A 22,459-nucleotide genomic window follows, 5' to 3' on the forward strand; every position below is an offset into this window, starting at 1 on the left:
GTGGTAACCATATAACCAAATTTTGGCGCCTGGTGGTTTAGTGGGTAATTATTTTGCTCCAATCGGATTGAGCCGGTGAAGGTTTATATCCAAGGGATGGTTGGGGTTTACTGCTCACATAATGCCACTCAGGGATGAGTGAGGTTGCTCACTCTCATCTTAAATGTCAGGACCAACTGCCTAGCCCCGGGCTCCTACGCTCCTCATGGGGCAACGTAGGATTGGATGATGGATGGATGGTACAGTTTCCATAAAAGTCTTTGGTGTGGTACTGTGTCAAATGCTTTCTTGAAATCTAAATAGATACTGTCCACCCATCCTTCTCTTTCCTGTAATGTGTCTGTTACTCTGTCATAGTAGCTCAACAGATTAGTAACACATGATTTTCCTTTTCTGAAACCAAACTGTCTTTCTGTTATCATATTGTGTTCTTCTAGATGATTTACCCAAGCTTTTCTTATAAACTTTTCTAATACCTTGCTTACAACACTGGTTAGTGATACTGGTCGGTAGTTGAGTGGATTTTGTCTATTCCCTTTCTTGAATAAAGGAACAATGTTTGCTTTCTTCCAAATATCAGGTAGTTTACCTTGTCTCAAGGATTTCTTGAAAATTAAAGATAATGGCTTACTTAGCTCCTTTGCGCATTCATGTAGCACCCAACATGAAATTTCATCAGGACCATTTGCTTTTCCTTTGTCTAATTTACTTAACTCCTCCTGTACCACAGTTTCTGATATTTATATATCTGGTAGTATGTGTGGGCATGCATGTTCCACATAGTCCCTCTCAAAAGTTTTTTCTTCTGTAAAAATTGATTGGAAATTCTTATTTAGTGCATCACAAATATCCTTCTCTTGTGTATAGGTGATTCCCTCGTCCGTAATGAATTGTATTTTATCTTTTACTTTGGTTTTGCTTCTGATGTAACTGTAAAATAGCTTCGGCTGATCACTGCTTTTATATATGATATCCTCCTCAAACTGTTTTTGGGCTTCCCTCTTTATTCTTGTAAAATCGTTTCTTGCCTGTTTATAGTTGTTACAACGGCCATACCACATTGAGTACACCGCTTCCCGTCCGATCAGTGAAGTTAAGCAACGTTGGGTCTGGTTAGTACTTGGATGGGTGACTGCCTGGGAACACCAGATGCTGTTGGCATAACGTTCTCTCTACGTGTCAAGTGGGGTTAGTGGAGGATTAGTGTCCCTCCCCGTAAAACAATTAACTCTAAGCCTTCGCCACCCCGTTTGGGATACATGGCGTCTGGCAATGAATGAATGAATATGCCCTTTCACTATTGTGTCTTCTGTATCTATTCCACAACTAATCTCTTTTTTTCTTTTGATTTTTTACATTCTGTATTGAACCATTTCTTTATTTTCTTTTCTGCTTCTTTGTGCTGTGGGATGTACTTCTGGACTCCTATTTCATAAAGTTCACAGAATTTTTTATATATAGCATTTAAATCTTGTCCTCTAAGCTCCTTTTCCCAATCAATTTCTATGAAGTACTTCTTTAGGTCATGATACTTTCCCTTTTTATAGTTTAGGCTTTTTTTGTAACTTTCATTGCTGTTATCTATGTCATATGCAATCCTGAAGTTGCAATTTAGTACTGCATGGTCGCTTTCGCCGAATGGAGGGTGATATATTAAACTGTCAGTATCATTTTCTTGCCTAGTAAATATAAGATCTAGCATTGAGGGCACATCGAGTCCTCTTTTTCTGGTGCTTTCCCTTACATGCCGCGTTAGGAAAAACTCCTGCAAGAGATCCAGGAGCTTTTGGTCCCAACAGCTTTCTTGGCTTATTATATCTAGAGTATTCTAATTTATATTTGTATTAAAATCTCCAGTTAGTATAATTCTTTCTGATTCCTCTTCCATTCTATGTAGTAATGCTCTTAAACTATGAATTGTACTCTCTGCAAGTTCCTCATATTCGCCTCTTTCCCATGTGTTTGATCTAGGTGGCATGTACAAATTGGCTACAATTACTTTCCCTTCAGATGTATTGATCTCTACTGCAATCAGTTCTACTTGTGAGGGTATATCTGGTTTTATTTCTTTGACTTTTAGATTTTTCTTAGTTAATATTATAATTAAGCAATCTTGGGTCTGGTTAGTACTTGGATGGGTGACCGCCTAGGAACACCAGATGCTGTTGGCATAACGTTCTCCCTATGTGTCAAGTGGGGTTGGTGGAGGATTAGTGCCCCTCCCTGTAAAACAATTAACTCTAAGCCCTTGGCCACCCCATTTGGGATACATGGCATCTGGCAATGAATGAATATTATAATTCCTCCTCCTTTTTTTAAGTTCCTATCTCTTTTCCATATATTGTATTCCTCTAAGTTTAGGATGTCATCTGATATCCTTGGTGTTAATTTTGTTTCAGTTAGGCATATTATATGTGGTTCATTTTCTGATATAATCATTCATCTCTAATAATGTAGATACCATTCCATCCACATTTGAGTACATCAACTTAATCATCTTGTTTATATACATATCATGACTTGGTTCTACTACCTTCCTCCTTTTTATTCCCTCCTGTTTATGTACCACTTTTGTACCTGCAATCCTATTACTTTGTAAAAAAATGTATTCTTCTCCTCCTCTGATCTTCCCTCATTTTTAGTTTTTGCTTCCTTATACTTCTCTTTCAGTAATTCCAGTTCCTCTTGTGTTAGGCATCTTTTTATCCATACATTATTTCTATCTATCTATCTATTGCCAGACGCCTCAATCCCGTTTGGGGTGGCCACAAACAAATCGCCTCCAAGTCGCCCTGTCCCCCACCATTTCACTGCCCTGCTCCTAACTCACACCCCCCTCTCTAATATACCTCTCCACCCCATCCTTCCATCTCATCCTCGGCCTCCCCCTCCCTCTTCCCCCCTCCACCTCACTCACATACACTCTCTTCATCAGTCTTTCACCCTCCATCCTCTCCACATGGCCAAACCACCTCAGTGTGTTCCTCATAATGCTTCCTATCACATCCACATCAACACCACAACGTTCCTTTATATCCTCATTCGTCAGCCTATCTCTCCATGCGACTCCACAGGCTCCTCTTAAATAACTCATTTCCACTGCTCTCACTCTTGACTTGGGTCCTTCCAACAACGTCCAAGCTTCACTTCCGTACATTAGAGATGGTATCACAATACTGTCATGTAGTAACTTTTTCACTTCCATGCTCACTTTCCTGCTTCTTATCACTGCTTTCAAAGAACCAGGAACCTTTCTTCCCTGCTGTACCCTCCAAACCTCCATCCTTATTCATCACACTATCCAAGTACTTAAACGTACTCACATTTTCCAATACCTCACGATCCAACCTCGCTGTACATTCACTGACTTCACCTCCCTCAAAGACCATCACTTTACTCTTCCCTACATTCACCTTTAGATTCCGTTTCTTACACACTCTCCCAAACTCATCCACCAAGCCTTGCAGCTCCCCTTCGTCTTCACTCAACAACACAGTATCATCTGCAAACAACAGTACAGGGAGTCTCCAAACACTATACTCTCTCACCAGGGCCACTCCAACATCCACTGCCCTACCTTGTACCTCTCTTATTACCCCATCCATGTACAGATTGAACAACCATGGAGACATGACACATCCCTGTTTCAACCCAACTTTCAAAGAGAAAAATTCACTTAGTTCACCATCCACACGCACTGCAGCCTTCGCACCATCGTACATACTCTTCACAGCATTCAACAACTTCCCATCTACTCCATATATTCTTAACACTTTCCACAATCCTTGTCTATCCACCCTGTCATATGATTTCTCCAAATCCATGAAAGCCACATACAACTTCTTTCCCTTCTCTAGAAACTTTTCCACTAAAGATCTAGAATGAATATCTGATCTACACAAGCTCTTCCCTTCCTAAAGCCTCCCTGTTCTTCTCCAACTAATTTCTCTGTTCTTTCTCTAACTCTGTCAATAAGTATCCTACCATACACTTTTCATATACTAAGAAGACAAATGCCCCTATGATTACCACACATTTCTTTTTCCCGTTTTCCTTTGTACAAGGGAATAATTATACCTGACTTCCAATCCTCCGGGACTCTACCTTCCTCCCAGGCCAATCTGCACATCTTCCACATCCATTCTACTACTATCTCTCCCCCATGCTTCAGCATTTCACCACACACTCCATCAATTCCTGGGGCTTTCCCCGATTTAACTTTCTTCATTGCTTCCACAACTTCTATCCTACTGATTTCTTCCTGTCTTCTCACCTCCTTTCTTCTCCCAGCCACTTATACTCGCATTACTTCCATCCTCTACGTTCAACAATTCCTTAAAGTGTTCTCGCCATCTGCTCACTTTTTCTCCCTTCTCCACTAGTAATCTACCATTTTTATCTTTCACTCCTCTGCTAACTTCATTTCCACCCTGTCTTACTCTTTTCACTTCTCTCCAGAACATTTTCTTACAGTCCCTCCACTTTACACTCAAATTCCTTCCAAATTCCTCATCCACTCTCTTTTTACTCTCTCTTACTAATCTTTTCACCTCTCTCTTTCTTTCTACATATAACTCTCTCTTCCACCTCTCATATATATATATATATATATATATATATATATATATATATATATATATATATATACAGTATACTGTATATCTATCTATCTATCTATTGCCAGACGCCTCAATCCCATTCGGGGTGGCCACAAACAAATAGCCTCCACGTCACCCTGTCCCCCGCCATTTCACTGCCCCGCTCCCAATTCACACCCCCCTCTCTCATATACCTCTGCACACCATCCCTCCATCTCATCCTCAGCCTCCCCCTCCCTCTTCTCCCCTCCACCTCACTCACATACACTCTCTTTGTCAGTCTTTCACCCTCCATCCTCTCCACATGGCCAAACCACCTCAGTGTATTCCTCCTAATGCTTCCTATCACATCCACATCCACACCACAACGCTCCTTTATATTCTCATTTGTCAGCCTGTCTCTCCATGTGACTCCACAGGCTCCTCTTAAATAACTCATTTCCACTGCTCTCACTCTCGACTTGTGTCCTTCCAGCAACGTCCAAGCTTCACTTCCATATGTCAGAGTTGGTATCACAATACTGTCATGTAGTAACTTTTTCACTTACAAGCTCACTTCCCTGCTTCTTATCACTGCTTTCAAGGAACCAGCAACCTTTCTTCCCTGCTGTACCCTTTCAAGCACTTCACCCTCCAAACCTCCATCCTTACTCGCTGTACATTAACTGACTTCACCTCTCTCAAAGACCATCATTTTACTCTTCCCTACATTCACCTTTAGATTCTGTTTCTTACACACTCTCCCAAACTCATTCACCACGCCTTGCAGCTCTCCTTCGTCTTCACTCAACAACACAGTATCATCTGCAAACAACAGTGCAGGGAGTTTCCAAACACTACCCTCTCTCACCAGGGCCACTCCAACATCCACTACCTTGTACCTCTTTTATTACCCCATCCATGTACAGATTGAACAACCATGGAGACATGACACATCCCGATTTCAACCCAACCTTCAAAGAGAAAAATTCACTCAGTTCACCATCCACATGCACCATCATACATACTCTTCACAGCATTCAACAACTTCCCATCAACTCCATATATTCTTAATACTTTCCACAATCCTTGTCTATCCATCCTGTCATATGCTTTCTCTAAATCCATGAAAGCCGCATACAACTTCTTTCCCTTCTCTAGAAACTTTTCCACTAAAGATCTAAGAATGAATATCTGATCTACATAACCTCTTCCCTATATACAGATATATATATATATATATATATATATATATATATATATATATATATATATATTTTTATTACTTATAAACTTTTGGACAAAGGAACAACAGCCAATCAGCTTCCAGCTTTCAAGAGCTTAAGGCTCTTGTATTCTCTTCTCAGGGAAGATCGAATAGGCCTTAATTAATAAAATAATTACAAGAAATTCATATTACTGTAACTTCAAATTTCAAACAAAATACAAAACTATACACAACAATGTTACTATAAAGCACTGATATATGCACCATAGTACAGTTTCTCTTACCTTGGTTAAATGAGGTGCTTTCCTACGGCCAGTAAGCATGGCCAAGTGCTCCACAAGGGAGGTCTTGCCACTGCCAACAGGTCCCTGGATCAGAACTGGACGCCCCTGACACACACCCAAGGCAACACCTTCCAGATTGCGATTTGTGCTACCCACTGACACAAGACAACCTTCCTTGTCCTATGCAATACAAAATGAACAATGAATTATTTTCAAAGTCATTATCATATCCCCAATTTCTGTCATATCAGACAGGGAGATCTGATCCTGTTTTCTGCACACACACACACACACACGGGTGACCCATAGTGCTGAACAACAGTCAATGTAGGACATAAATCAGAGGAGACTGTGTGAAATGAGGCACAGAACTGTATCCAGCAATGGTGCTGATAAAAACCCTCTGCAGCAACAAAGAGGGGAAAGATATTGAAATCCATAACTTTCCCTTAAATATCTCTTTCAGGAAATTATGTTTAACCTGTAGCATCCCCCATTACCCACACAGTGTGTAAGAGACCTAAAATGAACTTTCTTTCTTCAAGTTCTGTATCACTGCAGCAATCAGTAATTGCAGTAGCAATTCCAATGGGGGGATGACAAATGTTAAAATCAGGGCACATACATAAGGTATAGGGGCACGAACACCAAAATGCTTCCAAAGCACAGCTTTAAGCATATGGATTACAAGACCTTCGCCATTTATGTGAACAGCTAATTGCAAAGCCCTGTTAACTTCGCCAGAGTCAAGAAGTCGAGTTGCAAACATCAATATTGTTTTATCTTGTTCTCTCTCTTTTTTCATCACTACACGAGTTACTGCCTAAAAGCCTCTTCTCAGAATGTGTAAAACTCTGGAGATTTGTGGTGCCCCATTCCATGTAAGCATTTTACATATACAGTATATAAATTTCTCATTTCTTTTTTTGTATAAGTGTTTAGACTAAGGGGAAAAATAGAGGTAAAATAATGTATGGCCCTTATGTTAATCTGAGTTTCATAATTCTGCCCTACTTCTACAGTAGCTGAACAGCCCTGCTCTACACTTTTCCCCACGCATCACTGTAGCGAGGTGCTGTCAACCACAAGGGAACAATGGTTCAATGCATGGGACAGCCAGGCAAGGGCAGCTGCCTGCCTGTGGTTGATGGATTAAAGGGTCTGCTGGGCCAGACACACTGAGACTAATCAATGACAACAGGAAGAAAAATTCTCAGTACAAAATTATCTTACAGTACTAAAAACTTTAGTCTCCTAGGTCAGCTTAGAGACCCAATCATTTAAGAATTTAGACAGAAATGTTTCATAAGGGAGCTGTACATAAATAAGGGGCCATGCAATACAATGAGTTCAGAGACCACTTGTTAGAAAATGTGTTTTGGTTGGATAACACTATTTTCACCTATACTATATTATGTGGCCTTGGGTAAGAACACCTTCTGCCAATGGAAGTACGGCTGAAAGTCCTTCAAATAAGGTACTGTATTGTATTGAAAAGCAGTATTACTGGGGGTGGGGTTGCAAGGGGCAGACTGAAAAGGACATAGGATGAGGTCATTAAGTGTGACCTCAGGGTTAAGAGACTAAACAGGGAGGCTGCCACTCATCAAACAGCATGGAAAGCCACCATCAAGTGACCAAGGTCGATACATGCAAGCATGTTTCAGCCTTCAAAAATTACACCAAAACGAAACAATATATACTGTATATTGCACATACATATACATAGTGTATTTACATACAGAAATAGACAGATGGATTGATGGACAGAAAGACAGATATGAACAATCACAGAAGTTAGAAACTATGCTAACACCTGACCTAATGGATTTATTACCAGCCGAGATAGCGAAGCTGGTATTATGTTTAATTTGTCTGCGTATCTCTCAACACAATAGCTTCATAACTGCTCAAGATATCATTGCAAAATTTTACAGGTGTGTACTAAGGATGAAAATCTCCAAGTTCGAAATTGGTGAAAGCAGGTCAAGGTCTGTGTGTCTGTTTGCAGGATAACTTCGCAACCGCTGTCTATCTATCTATTGCCAGACACCATAACCCTGTAAGGGGTGGCCATTTGACTTTAAGTTATTTGTTTTACGGGGAGGGACACTAACCCTCCACCAACCCACTTGGTGACACATAGGGAGCACGTATGGTTTGGTTATATGGTTACCACCCAGCGTTGTAAACGGTTTCTTGGCTTACAGGAAAACATTTGGCTTGTCACTCAATGTGAAGCTCATATCACAAAATTTTATGGGTGTGTAGTAGGAATGAAAACCTCCTAGTTTGAAATTGGTGATAGTAGGTCAAGGTCGAATTCCGAGCCATGCTAGATACATATCAACTCGTGGCTGGTGTGATTCTCCCTTTGGGGGGACGTGTAGTTTTAGCAAGGAGATGTCTTACTGACACTAAATATGACTACCTAGCACTAACTAAAATAAAATTTAAATAGGTACACAGGCTGAAAAGGTTAATAAAAAACTAAAATATATTTCACTGATAAAACTGTAGATACCTGCGACTTTTTGTCAAACACCGGGAGGGAGACACCATTGATAACAACAGTGTGCCTAGACATTGGACAAGCTTCTTTAGAAATGTCATCATTCCAAATGTCTGGCAAGTGGTGAGCTGGGGTCAGGCGATTCTGAACAGTTAGCTTTCTGTGGGTCTCTAGCGACACATGCTGCAGGATTAATTTCTCCCGCTGCTCCTCGTTCATTCTTGAAAGAATTCCTATGCATTGGCATGCCAACCTGTGAAGAAAAAAAAGAGTCATTATAAAATAAAAAACTATTCATGGTGTAGTAAAACAATTATCCGTCCATTACTCTTGGAATGTAGAAAGACGAAAACATACATATAACACTGTTCAAAGAAAATGTCAGAAAAGATGGATTTTATCATAAGTACAATCATAATCTTCCCAAATATGACTCCCACCTAAAAGATCAGAGAGAGAGAGAGAGACAGAGAGAGAGAAAAACATACTGTACATATAATACTGTTCAAATGTCAGAAAAGGTGGATTTTTTCATAAGTACAATCATAATCTTCCCAAATATGATTCCCACCTAAAACATGAGAGAGAGAGAGAGAACTGCTGGCGCATACTTTTTTGTTTTTTAATGAATTATCTATCTATCTGTCTATTGCCAGATGTCTTAATCCCTTATACAGGGTGGCCACAAACAAATTGCCTCCACGTCACCCTGTCCCCCGCCATTTCACTTCCCCGCTCGCGATTCAAACCCCCCTCTCTCACATACCTCTCCACTCCATCCCTCCATCTCATCCTTGGCCTTCCCCTCCCTCTCTACCCCTCCACCTGACTCACACACATACATTCTCCTTGTCAGTCTCTCACTCTCCATCCTCTCCATGTGGCCAAACCACTTCAATGTGTTTATCCTAATGCTTCATATCACATCCACATCCACATCCACACCACAATGCTCCTTCACATCCTCATTTGTCAGTCTGTCTCTCCATGTGACTCCACATTAAATTACTATTATATTAACAATTCATAAATAAGTCAGTTAAATGACCTACCCATACGTGTTCCTTATTTGTCAATAAGTGAGTTGGCAGAAGGTTTGTGTCCCCCCCTGTAAAGCAAATACCGGGTAACTCAAAGACAAACAACCACCTCTTACAGGATTATGGTGTCTGGCTATAGATAGTTCTATTGACCACCTATGCATATGTTCCTCAACTCCCTTCCTATCCCCTGAAAGGGGGATGGTGGAATGCTGAAGGGCAATTTCAGTCTGCAGTATACTGGGTTCCCATTCAGATGAGCCTGGGGTATCAACAACAACTCTACATCTTTCAAGAAAAGCACAATTAAAGATCTAAATCATGGAGAAAGAGGATGATGAGCTCTAAACAACTACAGTACAAATGTAACATAACTTACCATCTTACTTCCTCACAGCTGTGTCTGAGATAATGAAGAAGCTGTGAGCATTTCCAAATATCTGTGAGGGCTCTCACTTGAAACAGGAGGTCCAGTGCTGCCTGTAATCGATCCCTTTCACTCACATCATCACCCTGTCTCTTAATTTTTTTTGCTGCTGGTTCAGAACATTTCTCTTCACTTTCAAATGGGGCTGCTGCAACTTGGAAGTAGTTGAGGCAAAATCTGAAAAATATAATCATGGTACACTTCCAACAGTAAGATCTCATTGTGATCAGCAAGAATAATTAAAAAAAAAAACTCCACCTCCTTGTACTGGCACAGGAAGTGGCAACTATCACTGTGCAATGTTTTAGGCCAAATAGTTAGTATACCCACCTGGCAGCATTACTACTGAAGGTGACCAGCTTGCTAAGTGCCACACAAAGAGCATAATGAAGTCCACTGCCACCTCCAGTCTGCCTGGTCTTTCTAGTTGCTGCCTCAGCACGTCCCAGCAGTTCCAGCAACCACGGTCGTAGATTCACTCCAACAAGGACAGTTACATGTGGGTCCAGGAGTATTTGGCTAGCACTTCTCAGGATGAGTTCCCATTCATTCTCACTCCATACCTGAAAAAATGTATGCTTCGTTTATGATCTGACAACTCAGTAGCAGTACAGTAATTCAATTTGGCATGCACGAGTACAATACTTCATTTCATTTCTTTCACAATTTTTCACTTATGACCATTATTGACTAAATCATAATTGCTGTACTAGATATAGCAGACCCTCTGTTTATGTGCCCTCTGATTACAAAAAACACAATTTACCCGGCAATAAATATGCGAACCTCTACCCCGATCCCTGTACGTGGTTCTGATTCAGTTTGCAAGGAAAAACTGTCAACCAACATTCCATTTCTGTACATCAACATTCAAAACATCGGGGTGGGGGGGGGGAGGGTGACTGTTTGTGTTCTAAGGCCTTAAGGGATCAGAAGCACTGTTCAGTCCCCTCAGATAACCCCAAATTACAAAACAACCATCACCTCCATCATCCACTCACTTGATGTAATGCTCCCTATTTATTCTTTCACCTTTTTTTTGTCTGCCCTCTTCTTTTCCTATTTCTCCCATCTTTCCTGTCGCTTCTTATTACTCTTCATTCCTTTTCAGGTGGCTTTACACACCCCTAATGGCTTTCTGTACACCAGGATACCATTTACAATGCTGGGTGATAACAATATAACCAACCCATCTGGTTCCCTGCGTAGGTTGGCAAAAGGTTAGTACCGTTCCCCATAAATAACTAACTAAAGGACAAATGGCCACCCCTTGTGGGATTATGGCACCTGGTTATAGACAGATTGACTTTGTTCTTGCACTGCTCCAAAGTCTAATTATGATCTGTACATTTCTTTGCATGTGTATGATGGGGATAAACAGGGACTTGGGAAAATTTGGGGATGTCATCTCCCCACATCAGTCAAACAACAATGGCTCTTAACCCCTAAAGTACGCAATTTGCTCAGCAGGTCTGTCCCTCCAGCTGCAAAACAGGGTCGATTTTTCAACTTTCACCAAGGTAAAAATTTTTCTTTCACATTTCAAGAGACTGAATTTACACACCCGAAAATGTATGTTTCAGCCAGATTGACCAAATTGTTATCGCACAATTGCCTGTCAAAGATGCAAAAAAGTTACCAATCCCCCATGGGCGAATATAGAAAATGTACAGAAAATGCATTATTTACGGTAAATAATTAAATATACAGTACATAAATAATGTCAATGTGAAGTGTTCCCTAGGCATGAAATGTCAGCGTGGAATATGCCCACAGCAACAAAACAAGCCAGCCAAAAAGTGGAGGTGGAGTGTGTCTGGCTGGAGGGGGAAGGAGGATGAAGGGATTGGGGAAGGAGGGAGGGGGAGAAGGGAGAAGGGAGAAGGGTTACTATGCACACACACCACTGTAGGGGATATGTTGGGGTATGGTTGGTTGGGAGGGGACAATGTGGAGATCACGCACTGGGGTTGAGGGAGGTAAAGTGACAGTGGTGGTGGTGGTGGTGGGGGGTTACTACTCCCCCACCTTAGGGGGCCAATCGTGCCATACCACCCCAGACACTCTAGTTCTCATTGGTCTGATCCCCTATACGTCACCAAAGGGGCGGAGTTACCCTCCCCTAGTTTTTTGTGCGTCTTTATTGATCATGCAGGATAGGCTGGGGTGTCAAATTACAAAAAAGCACGATCATGTGGCATCAGTCTTGAGGGGTTAACCCCTAAGTGCCGGGTGTCGTTCAGAACTGCACTTTTCGCACAACAATTTGAAGTGGCTGCCACTTTATCTCATCACCAAAAGCTAAGGAGGGATTCCCACCAGACAGGCCAACCACACCTCAGTCATTTCTGTGACTCTGCCAGGTGTAAGGCGATTTTTCTTAACCCTTCATGTCCGATTCCATTCCAGCCTCACATGGACTTTTGCCTCATCCACTCCTGCCAAGCCTCTTTCCAAGGATATTAGGAAAGGATTCAGTGATAGTGCCATAGGGTATGCCTTGGACACCACTGTGTCTGGTTATCTAGTAATGGAGAAGTTATCATGTTGACACCAAAACCATAGTTGGAGCTGTGGGCAGACACACAAACACATCTTATTCTCAGGGTAAAAATTAGTCCTCTTCCTCACATCATTACTATAGTCGGATTCCCGCCCGTTTGCGGATGAGGTGTGGCCCGCACCTGTGGACAATGGTGCCACGTTTCCCCAACTTGCGATGTGAAACGGAAGCTATTTATGTACAATGCATCACAAATTCGATAAATTCAGATGAATAACACTTACATTTGTGTGTTTTGATGGATGAATCAACAGTAATCTTATTATGCATAAAATATTTATACAGTAACACAGAAACATGGCATACATATTGTACAGTGTTGCTAAAAGAAATTGTAGTCACTTTTAATGGTTTTTAGCGTAGTTTTAGGGTGGGTAATAATATCACAGTTATGGATATAAGAGAATGAGCCTGAAAAAAGAAGAAATATGCCAATATCCAAAGTAAAAGAAATAATTCATGTAATTCTTGTGAGTGGCAATACTTACACACCCATAATAATAAAAGAGAGAGAGAGAGAGAGAGGCATGCATTGAATGCATTGTCGGCATCACTAAATATAACAAAACCAAATTAACAAATGAAAGCACAATTATAAATAACTTATAAAAGAATCAAAAGTACTCAGGGTGGCTCACATTTCCTGCCAGGAGAGAGAGAGAGAGAGAGAGAGAGGTCTGTCACTGCCTTCTTTGTATTCATTTGTTCCTTTGTACATACTGCACACACTGATATACATTGTTCCTATTGATGCACATATATCTATACACGTAATTTCTCTCTCTCTCTCTCTCTCTCTTCTAATACTGACCACGTGGTAGGTGAATCCAGCCCCCCCTTCCCCTCTCCTCCCTTCTTAATCCCTCCTGGGTGTCTCAGGTCAAATCCCCCTTCACACTTCCCCTCCCCCCTGGACCACCACCCCAACAAACCCACATCCACACTCCCACCCACACCTACACCCACACCCCACTACGTCGGGGTGTATGAATCAGTAATGTAACAAACCTCTCAGCAGACAGTAACTTTGACACTCCATCTACTACTAAATATAACAAAACCAAATTAACAAATGAAAGCACAATTATAAATAACTTATAAAAGAAACAAAAGTACTCAGGGTGGCTCACATTTCCCGCCAGGAGAGAGAGAGAGAGAGAGAGATAACGGTATAGAAAACGTGGCAACACTGTACACAGGTGCGGGCCACACCACAGCCGCAAACATGCACGAGTCCTACTATAATTGACACAAAGACCTACAGACCCAGGGATACTTTCATTCATAAAAAGAAGAGTTGGTGAGTAATATGGTCTTTAATTTGCTTCCCTAACTGTTGTAGTTTCCAAGATATTAAAGTATGAAAGCAGATTATTGTCGGGAAAATTCCCATAGTGAGTGAACGACGGCGCTATAAAGAGCCCGGCATGCAGGGGTTAAGGGATGAATTACGGTCTGTCCTCGCCTAACGCAGTTTGCTGTAACGTGATGTTGCTCTAACACAGAATGACTTTGCAGAAAAAATAAAAATTCTAACGTGGGCACTGTTAGCATAACATGGTACAGTAATTTGAACCAGGCAGGCTGTGATGTGGTGTGAATCACGCAGCCTCACAATATTTGACGTCATTGCCTGCCAATCTCGCTTCGCCTTTCTCGCTCACCCAGCCACCCAACCAATAAGGACCCTCCTACCTCCCTCCCACATCCCCTCTCAGCCCACTCCTACCCACACCATCCTCCTCAGCTTGCCTTGTGTTCTCCTCCTCTACCTCATCTCCGGCAAAGTGTGTCTGCTCTTCTCCTCACATAAGGTGCAAAAAATAAAAAAGTCTTATTGAAAGTCTTATTGACCTAATGTATTCTTTTAACCATATTAGGATGTTTAAATTGGGGGATATAAATAAATTTTGCACTACAAGGGGGGAAAAGTGAACTTTGGGCAGGAGTGGAGAAGGAGATAGGGGTTTTCATGAGTCCCTGTAATGTGATACTTGCCCAACGCAAGGTCAGTGTGGAAGCAAATAGCCGCGTTAGGTGGGGGCAGACTGAACATGTTTCCATTTACATGGTAGTTTATACCCCCAACAGTAAATGGAGGGTGTAAATGGAGGGTCTACTGTATCTGAAATCTGTCATTAATTCCAGCATAATAAAGACATGTCAAGACAAGCAAACACATAAGGACATGTTGTAGTGCTGACGTGGATGTGTTGGAAAGCATCAGAAGTACCTTGAGGTGATTTAACCATGGGGTGAGAATGGAGAATGTGAGACTGACAAGGAGTGTGTATGTGGGTGAGGTGAAGGGGGAACGGGGAGGGAGAGACCACGGGCAAGATCGAGGTAGACTACAGAGTGGACAGATACCACATGATTGGGTATTATCGTACTGGCGGTGTAATATTATCACTTTTTTTTTTTTATTCAGGAAGGAGAACACTTTCCAAATGCGTATTTTTTTTTTCCAATATTGTGATCCTTATGAGGATAAGTTTAATATGAAATCAATTATGAGTTATTATGTTGCATACTGCTGACTGACAAAAACAAATAAGAGATACAGTATTCCAGAGACTGAAAATTGTACTGTATATACTGAGCAATAAGTTTGTGTGTTCCAGGACAACCCACCTGGATCAAACCTGTATACCCTATGCATACTAGGGATTCTATACGGCAACTTTTACCCATAATTAGTCAGCTGATACAGTAAGTAGTACAGTAATATGTATATATACTTACTAGCCTTTCTCCAAGGTTGGGTAATATCGGCATACCTCGTGGGATAATAACTGCATCAGTTTAAATAGTATATTTCTGTCAGCAGGAGCATTGTGGTGTGGATATGGATGAGATAGGAAGCATTAGGGGAAACACACTGAGGTGGTTGGCCAAGTGGAGAGGATGGAGAGTGAGAAACTGATGAGGAGAGTGTATGTGAGTGAGGTGGAGGGGGTACAGGGAGGGGAAGGCCAAGGATGAGTTGGAGGAATGGAGTGGAGAGGTATATGAGAGAGGAGGGGTGTAAGCTGGAAGCAGGGCAGTGAAATGGCAGGAGACAGGGAGACATGGAGGTGATTTGTTTGTGGCCACCCCTTACGGGATTAAGGCGTCTGGCAATAGTTAGACAGATAGATAGGAGCAACATTAAGTGCTGATGAGTGGTTATTACTAATTTGTAAACTTGTAACATATGGAGAAGAGAAAGAGTTATAATGAAGATGATCCGGCAATCGCTGAATAAACAGAGGAGTCGGATGAGGAATTGCTTGTATCAGTAGCAGTCTCTGATGTTCAAAGCCAAGAAAATGGAGGTGAAACCCGTAACACAGATGATAAAACAGGGACAATGGAGAGTGAAATCTGTATGGTGACCACAGGTTTGACCATTATTCAACTACAGTAATCACTCCAATATCCGGATCAATAGAGCCATCGGTAGGTTCGGATATTGGTTTTGTCCGGATATTGGGCCCCAGCTTATGGACTTGTACTTACGGACCCTAACACAGAGAAACACCTATACAACTCCCTCCGGACATGCATAGCACCTATTTAACACCCAAATCACACCAATAAGGCACATAAATGACTGAAATAAATGCAATAGACACATAAAATGTGGGTTTAGAAGTATGTTCATACATTAATAAACATTCTGGTACTTATGGACTCTAACCGAACCTAACCGAACCTAACCGAACTCTGAAAAACACATTCCTACTGCACATGCATGAGGTAAGTTTAGTATGGAAAGAAGTACAGTATGACACTTTCTGGTAAGTATAGTATGGGAAAAAATACAATATGAAACATTCTGGTAAATATAGTATGGAAAATAGTACAACATGAAACATTTTGGCTACTTACAGCAAGTCCCTGGCCACCTCGATGAATAACCGCCTCCTCTTGGACTCTGACAGTAAGAACGATTTCCTGAAGCACTTGCACTACACTCTTCCTGAAGTCTTGCACTGAACTTAGTCACTAACACACAGAAGTCCGTTCTTTTCACAGTGTTCACTTTAGTCCAAATAATGTTCCATTAAATTTAAGTGTTGCACATTAACTTTTCCCAAGTTTTTTAAGTTTCCAAAGCCAAAACAAAGAAGGTTAGTTACGTTAAATTTCTTTTCTACTTAGTCTTTTCTCCCAACTTGAAAACCTTAACACAACACACCGTTTTCCACACTGCACAACACTCAAAATTCCCGTGTGGTCTAGTGGAGAAGTTCTTGCTGTTTATTCACTGTCAGAGCCCGAGAGTATCACTGGCAGGCGTCCAAGGGGTGCATCGGTGGGTAGTGGTGATGGCATACCGACTACAGAAGACTCTGAAGACAGCCGCAAACTCACGTCGAGCGGTGACTCCACTGTAGCTGATGTGCTGGGCTGTGGCTCGGAGCATGAGGGCCTGTCTTGGGGAGGCAACGGAGTGGAACCAGGGCTTGGCACAGCGGGGGTCACGGGCCTGAAAAAACTGTCAATCGTTGACTGACGCAAGGACCGACGATTCTGGCGATTGATGATGCGCTGCCGGAAAGCACGCACTTCCTCCACGAGTCCCAAGGGCCCCATCTCCCTGTCGCAGTCCGGGTGTTCCAGGTAGTCTAGGACGAACTCAAGATGTTCGCGGAGTGCGCTCAGCTTGGGGATGGCTGGAGTAGTGTCCTGCTGGGCGGAGTCTGCATCATCATCGCCTTCGTCGTCGGAATCTTCAAGTTCGGGACTGACACCAGCAACCGAAGACGCGATCTCGATATCAGACAACGTCTGATACCCAGGATCGCCCTCGTCGTCGTCCAACCACTCACGAACATCGTCCACATCAACATCGTCGCCGTGCGTACGTAGCCGTGCATGGAAGTCATCCACGTCAAACCCTAGGAAATCGTACTCCACATCTGTTCCGAGAAGCAGACGAGACCAACCATTTTCAAGAGTTTTCACAGGGACTTCCTTCCATGCACTAGCCCAGTTGTACAGCGCAGACTTGATGTTGTAGCGGCGAAGGTTTTCCAAAGTCCGCTTGCCTCGAGTGTCACGTCCTTCCCTGCGCTCGTCCTCGTCCCCGAGAACCACCATCACCTCGTCCAGGAACTTCCGACGGTACAGGCACTTTGTTGCCACGATCACTCCTTGGTCCATGGGTTGAATGAGAGCAGTCGTATTAGGTGGCAGAAACATGCACCTAATACGGCCATTCTCAGCAACCAAGTCCTTGTCGCACGGGTGGGCAGGTGCATTGTCGAGGAGAAGGAGAGCCTTTACCTGGTCGCGAGGAATTCCCAGTGTCTTCGTCTGGTAATGTATGACCTCCTTGACGAAGTGATGGTGAAACCAGTCTTTGAAAATCACAGCTGTGAACCATGCTTTCAAAGAATGGTACCATACGACAGGAAGGACATCCATCACCCCACGAAGGCACCGAGGCTGCTTTGCACGGCCAACAATAACGGGCTTAAGCCGGTGCATGCCGTTAGCATTGGCACAACACAAAGCAGATATCCGTTCCTTAGAAAGCTTGCGGCCAGGTACACGCTTCTCCGTCTCATCGGCGAGAGTGTTCGTTGGCACCGAGCGATAGAATAGGCCAGTTTCATCAGCGTTATAGACTTGACCGAGAGTGAGGCCCTCCCTGTCGATCAAGCCTTTCACCTTGTGCCGAAACTCGTCCACTCCATCCTCGTTAGCGTCCAATGCTTCGCCATGTGCTTTACGGTTAGTAAGGCCATGTCGCAACTTGAACGCGAAGAGCCAACCCTCGGATGCCTTGAAGTCTAGTGCGTCGTGAAGCCTTGCAAACTTCTCAGCAGCAGCCTTCAGCTCCGTTCCACGTACCATCACACCAGCTGCACGTTGCTGTCGATACCAAATCAACGTGGAGCGGTCGATCTCTGCATACTTGGGGGTAAACATAACCTTCCTCTCCACGTTGCGTTTGCTTCTCGACGAGAAGTCAGCCGTGTACTGCATGAGCTTGTCTCGGGAACGCTTGATATCAAACAAAGTCGACCGGGCCAGGTTGAACTCGCGGAGAATGCGAGAGGAAGACCAACCCGCATCAACCTTCTCCAATATCTCCCGTTTCTTCTCCAGAGTCAACACCACTCTCTTCCTTTTCTCAGGAGGCGGGGCCATCCTCACACACACTAAGAGTAGGGCAGAGAGCAGCAGGAGGCCTTGCAGCAAGTACGGCACCACCACAAAAGCGAGCACGTGGGCAGCCATGGCGAAGAGCGTAGGTCTTGTCACGGTGAGAGACAGGCGGGAAGTGGGGAGGATGCAGCGGCGCTCTATCGGACGTCGGAGGAATGACGAACCAAAACAATGCTCTCACGCGGCGCGCGCGGCAAGTTCAAATTACGGACGGCAAAAAATCGATTTTTTTTCCAATTTTTTTGGATTTTCGGACCATTTTGGGAATGTTTGATCCCAGGACGATAAGGTTCGGTTAGTGGGGATGTTCGGTTATTGGGCATCCGGATATTAGAGGGATTACTGTACAGCAAGCACCAGAGCCCTACACATTACACAGGGTGAATTCTTCAGAAGACTAATGAGGAAGATGACAGGTATAGTGTGAAATACAGTATTATACAGCTACAGAGACAAATAGTAAAGAGGAAGATCTCTTATATTAAGGAGTCAAGAGTCAGAGGACCACTAACAAACTATATTGTGAGAAAACCAAGGCTGTATTAATTCAGTAACAGTGGGAAAGTGTAGTTTCAGAACAACTCTGGGCCAATGGTAATTCAGTGAACAAACAGAGCATAGAATAAAATACAGTGCAAAGTGATTTACTGCTGATTTATGTGCTGATTATGGTTAGTGTTTAGTTTTTATGGAAAATGATGATTTTAAAACACTGAATCTGTGAAGATTCTAACCAGTGCATTTCTTCTATCTATCTCTCAATTGCAAGATGCCTCAATCCTGAACGGGGTGGCCACAAACAAATTGCCTCCACATCGCCCTGTCCCCCGCCATTTCACTGCCCTGCTCCCAACTCACACCCTCCTCTCTCATATACCTCTCCACTCCATCCCTCCATCTCATCCTTGGCCTCCCCCTCCCTCTCCCCCTCCCTCCACTTCACTCACATATACTCTCCTCATCAGTCTCTCACCCTCCATCCTCTCCACATGGCCAAACCACCTCAGTGTATTCCTCCTAACGCTTCCTATCACAACCACATCCACACCACAACGCTCCTTTATATCCTCATTAGTCAGCCTGTCTCTCCATGTGACTCCACAGGCTCCTCTTAAATAACTCATTTCCACTGCTACCACTCTTGACTTGTGTCTTTCCAACAATGTCCAAGCTTCACTACAATACATTAGAGTTGGTATCACAATACTGTCATGTAGTAACTTTTTCACTTCCATGCTCACTTCCCTGTTTCTTATCACTGCTTTCAAGGAACCAGCAACCTTTGTTCCTTGTTGTACCCTTTCAAGCACTTCACCCTCCAAACTTCCATCCTAACTCATCACTCTCCAAGTACTTAACCCCTACACCGCGGGCATGTTTACCAATGTTTTGCGTGTGCCGCGGGGTTATTCGGGCTCTGACAGACTCTCAAAAAATATTTGCCAAAAATCAGTTATTAGTCCTAGAATATTAAAATTACATATGCTTATGGCACATACCTTCAGCTTTCTCCTGAAATGTTTGTTGAGCCTTCGTCGGTTACCGTAGGACTTGTGGAGACCTCTGAAGTTGGGTAACGAAGTCTCCACTTTACACTTCCCGACAACCCGTAATATGATTACCACAGCCAGATATTAACACTATAAACACTACTCTATGATTTTCAAGTAGTTTGGGATCCATACTCTAAAAAAAAAAAACCACTGTGAAAGCAATGAAAATTACGAGCGCGTCTGACCATCGCACTTGCGCTAGTTCACTGTTGGTATTCTGTCATTTATTATTCATAAAACCCCTCACACTTTATATTTCTATTACTATATAACACTTATATATATCTACAGTCTTTATCCATAAGTTTCCTTCAGTAGTATTACAGTAGTTTATTGTCACTGTAGGGATTCAATTTCTTTCAGTAAAATACGTAGCATTCACCTTCTTCTGTATACTAGCATTGAGAGTGAATGTCACTTTCATCTTCACTCTCATAACTCATAGTATTCAGACATGCTAGAGTGAAACTTTCACTTTCATTACTCCTAGGGTATATACTCGTATTCTTATAATACTACTCATTTACATTTCTATTTACATTCTCTATTTTATTTATGTTATTTACATTTCTATTTTATTTACACTGTGTTATGCACTGTCACTTGAAGTACCTTATAAAACTATTTTCCACTGTTCACGTATATTTACATTCATTACTTTCACTTGATACCACGTTGAGTACACCGCTTCCCGTCCGATCAGCGAAGTTAAGCAACGTTGGGTCTGGTTAGTACTTGGATGGGTGACCGCCTGGGAACACCAGATGCTGTTGGCATCCCTACGTGTCAAGTGGGGTTGGTGGAGGATTAGTGCCCCTCCCTGTAAAACAATTAACTCTAAGCCGTTGGCCACCCCATCTGGGATACATGGCGTCTGGCAATGGATGGATGGATGGACTTTCACTTGCTGTTTACACATTATTTACAATTCCACTTGCACTGTTTTACTCAATAGAAAGATCGTAGTCACTCTTTTATCAATTGTCAGCCCTTTCCCTCTTTCCACATGAGGTTTAGTAGGGGGTAAAGGTCACAGGGCCCTTTGCATGGGGGTGAAAAGTCCCTGAAGTCAGCAAGAGCAAACAGACGTACCACCACTTCGGAAGATGAGAGTGAACTGATAAGGGAGGGCCAGGGTGGTGGCCTACCTAGGGAAATTCAGTGGTGTACTACCAACGTTAGCTCTTGACACAGCTAATTTATAGCAGTGAAATGATTGGCAGGAAATCTAGACAATACATTATAAATTAGGTAGTTCCAGGTGAATGTAAATATCACTTAGGCTTCTCCCTTCCCTCCTTATATGTACTGTATATTTATTACGAAAATAGATTATACGGCATATTTCAAGGGGAAATAAACAGCGAAAATTAGCGAACGAGTGCACGTGAGGTGTTGTCAGGTGATAATTAGCCAATTCCAGGTGTATGGCACTCTCACTTACCTTATTTCTTTCTTGTATATATTATTTGGTATAAGAATAGGGCATAGGGCTTATTTCAATGGATGAAATCAGTGAAAAATTCCAAGGAAGATTTACTTAGCGTAGCATGGCCGGGCAGGCGAGAGGATAGGGTGATGGAGGCGGGGTAGGGAGGGGAGTCAAGAATGGGGAGAAATGGCTAAATTGTCAACAATGGATGGAAGTACAGATGAGATTAGGAGTGCTGACTAGTGTTGGACATAGGCAGTACTGATAGATGATACAAGCCCCCACTTGGAAGCCCGGGTGAATTCAAAATAACACAGAATCACAAAAGCGACGCCCCGCAGTATGATCCCTTGCTCCCAAGCGTCACGAAAGTGACGCCCAGTGGTTAAGGGGTTAAATGTACTCACATTTTCCATTTCTTCACCATCCAACCTCAATGTACATTCACTGACTTCACCTCCCTCAAAGACCGATCACCTTACTCTTCCTTACATTCACCTTTAGATTCTGTTTCTTACACACTCTCCCAAACTCATCCACCAAGTCTTGCAGGTCCACTTTGGCTTCACTTAACAACACAGTATCATCTCCAAACAGTACAGGGAGTTTCCAAACACTACCCTCTCTCACCAGGGCAACTCCAACATCCACTGCCCTACCTTGTACAGGTATCTCTATTAC

General features: G+C 42.7%; 1 protein-coding gene, 1 non-coding gene and 1 pseudogene across 2 annotated transcripts in view; 2 read left to right on the forward strand and 1 right to left on the reverse strand.

The window, feature by feature from the left end:
* LOC145406748 (midasin) overlaps positions 1-11,476 on the reverse strand; it is a 489,879-nt gene extending 478,403 nt beyond the window's left edge. Inside the window, exons 1-5 of the mRNA XM_080277847.1 lie at positions 11,417-11,476; positions 10,399-10,631; positions 10,021-10,245; positions 8,614-8,854; positions 6,090-6,269 (exon numbers count right to left, since the gene is read on the reverse strand). Of these exons, the coding sequence (XP_080133973.1) occupies positions 6,090-6,269; positions 8,614-8,854; positions 10,021-10,245; positions 10,399-10,631; positions 11,417-11,476 (939 nt within the window). The remainder of the gene's footprint in view (positions 1-6,089; positions 6,270-8,613; positions 8,855-10,020; positions 10,246-10,398; positions 10,632-11,416) is intronic.
* On the forward strand, positions 1,043-1,161 carry LOC145406902 (5S ribosomal RNA). Its single transcript, XR_013898609.1, has one exon. It is a non-coding gene; the product is annotated as a 5S ribosomal RNA (ribosomal RNA).
* Positions 11,477-21,002: 9,526 nt separating the features above from the next.
* On the forward strand, positions 21,003-21,122 carry LOC145406929 (5S ribosomal RNA; annotated as a pseudogene).
* Positions 21,123-22,459: the final 1,337 nt, after the last annotated feature.

Source organism: Coenobita brevimanus, chromosome 71, assembly GCF_032717465.1.
Source record: "Coenobita brevimanus isolate Jiangsu-jjx chromosome 71, ASM3271746v2, whole genome shotgun sequence".
NCBI lineage: Eukaryota > Metazoa > Arthropoda > Malacostraca > Decapoda > Coenobitidae > Coenobita > Coenobita brevimanus.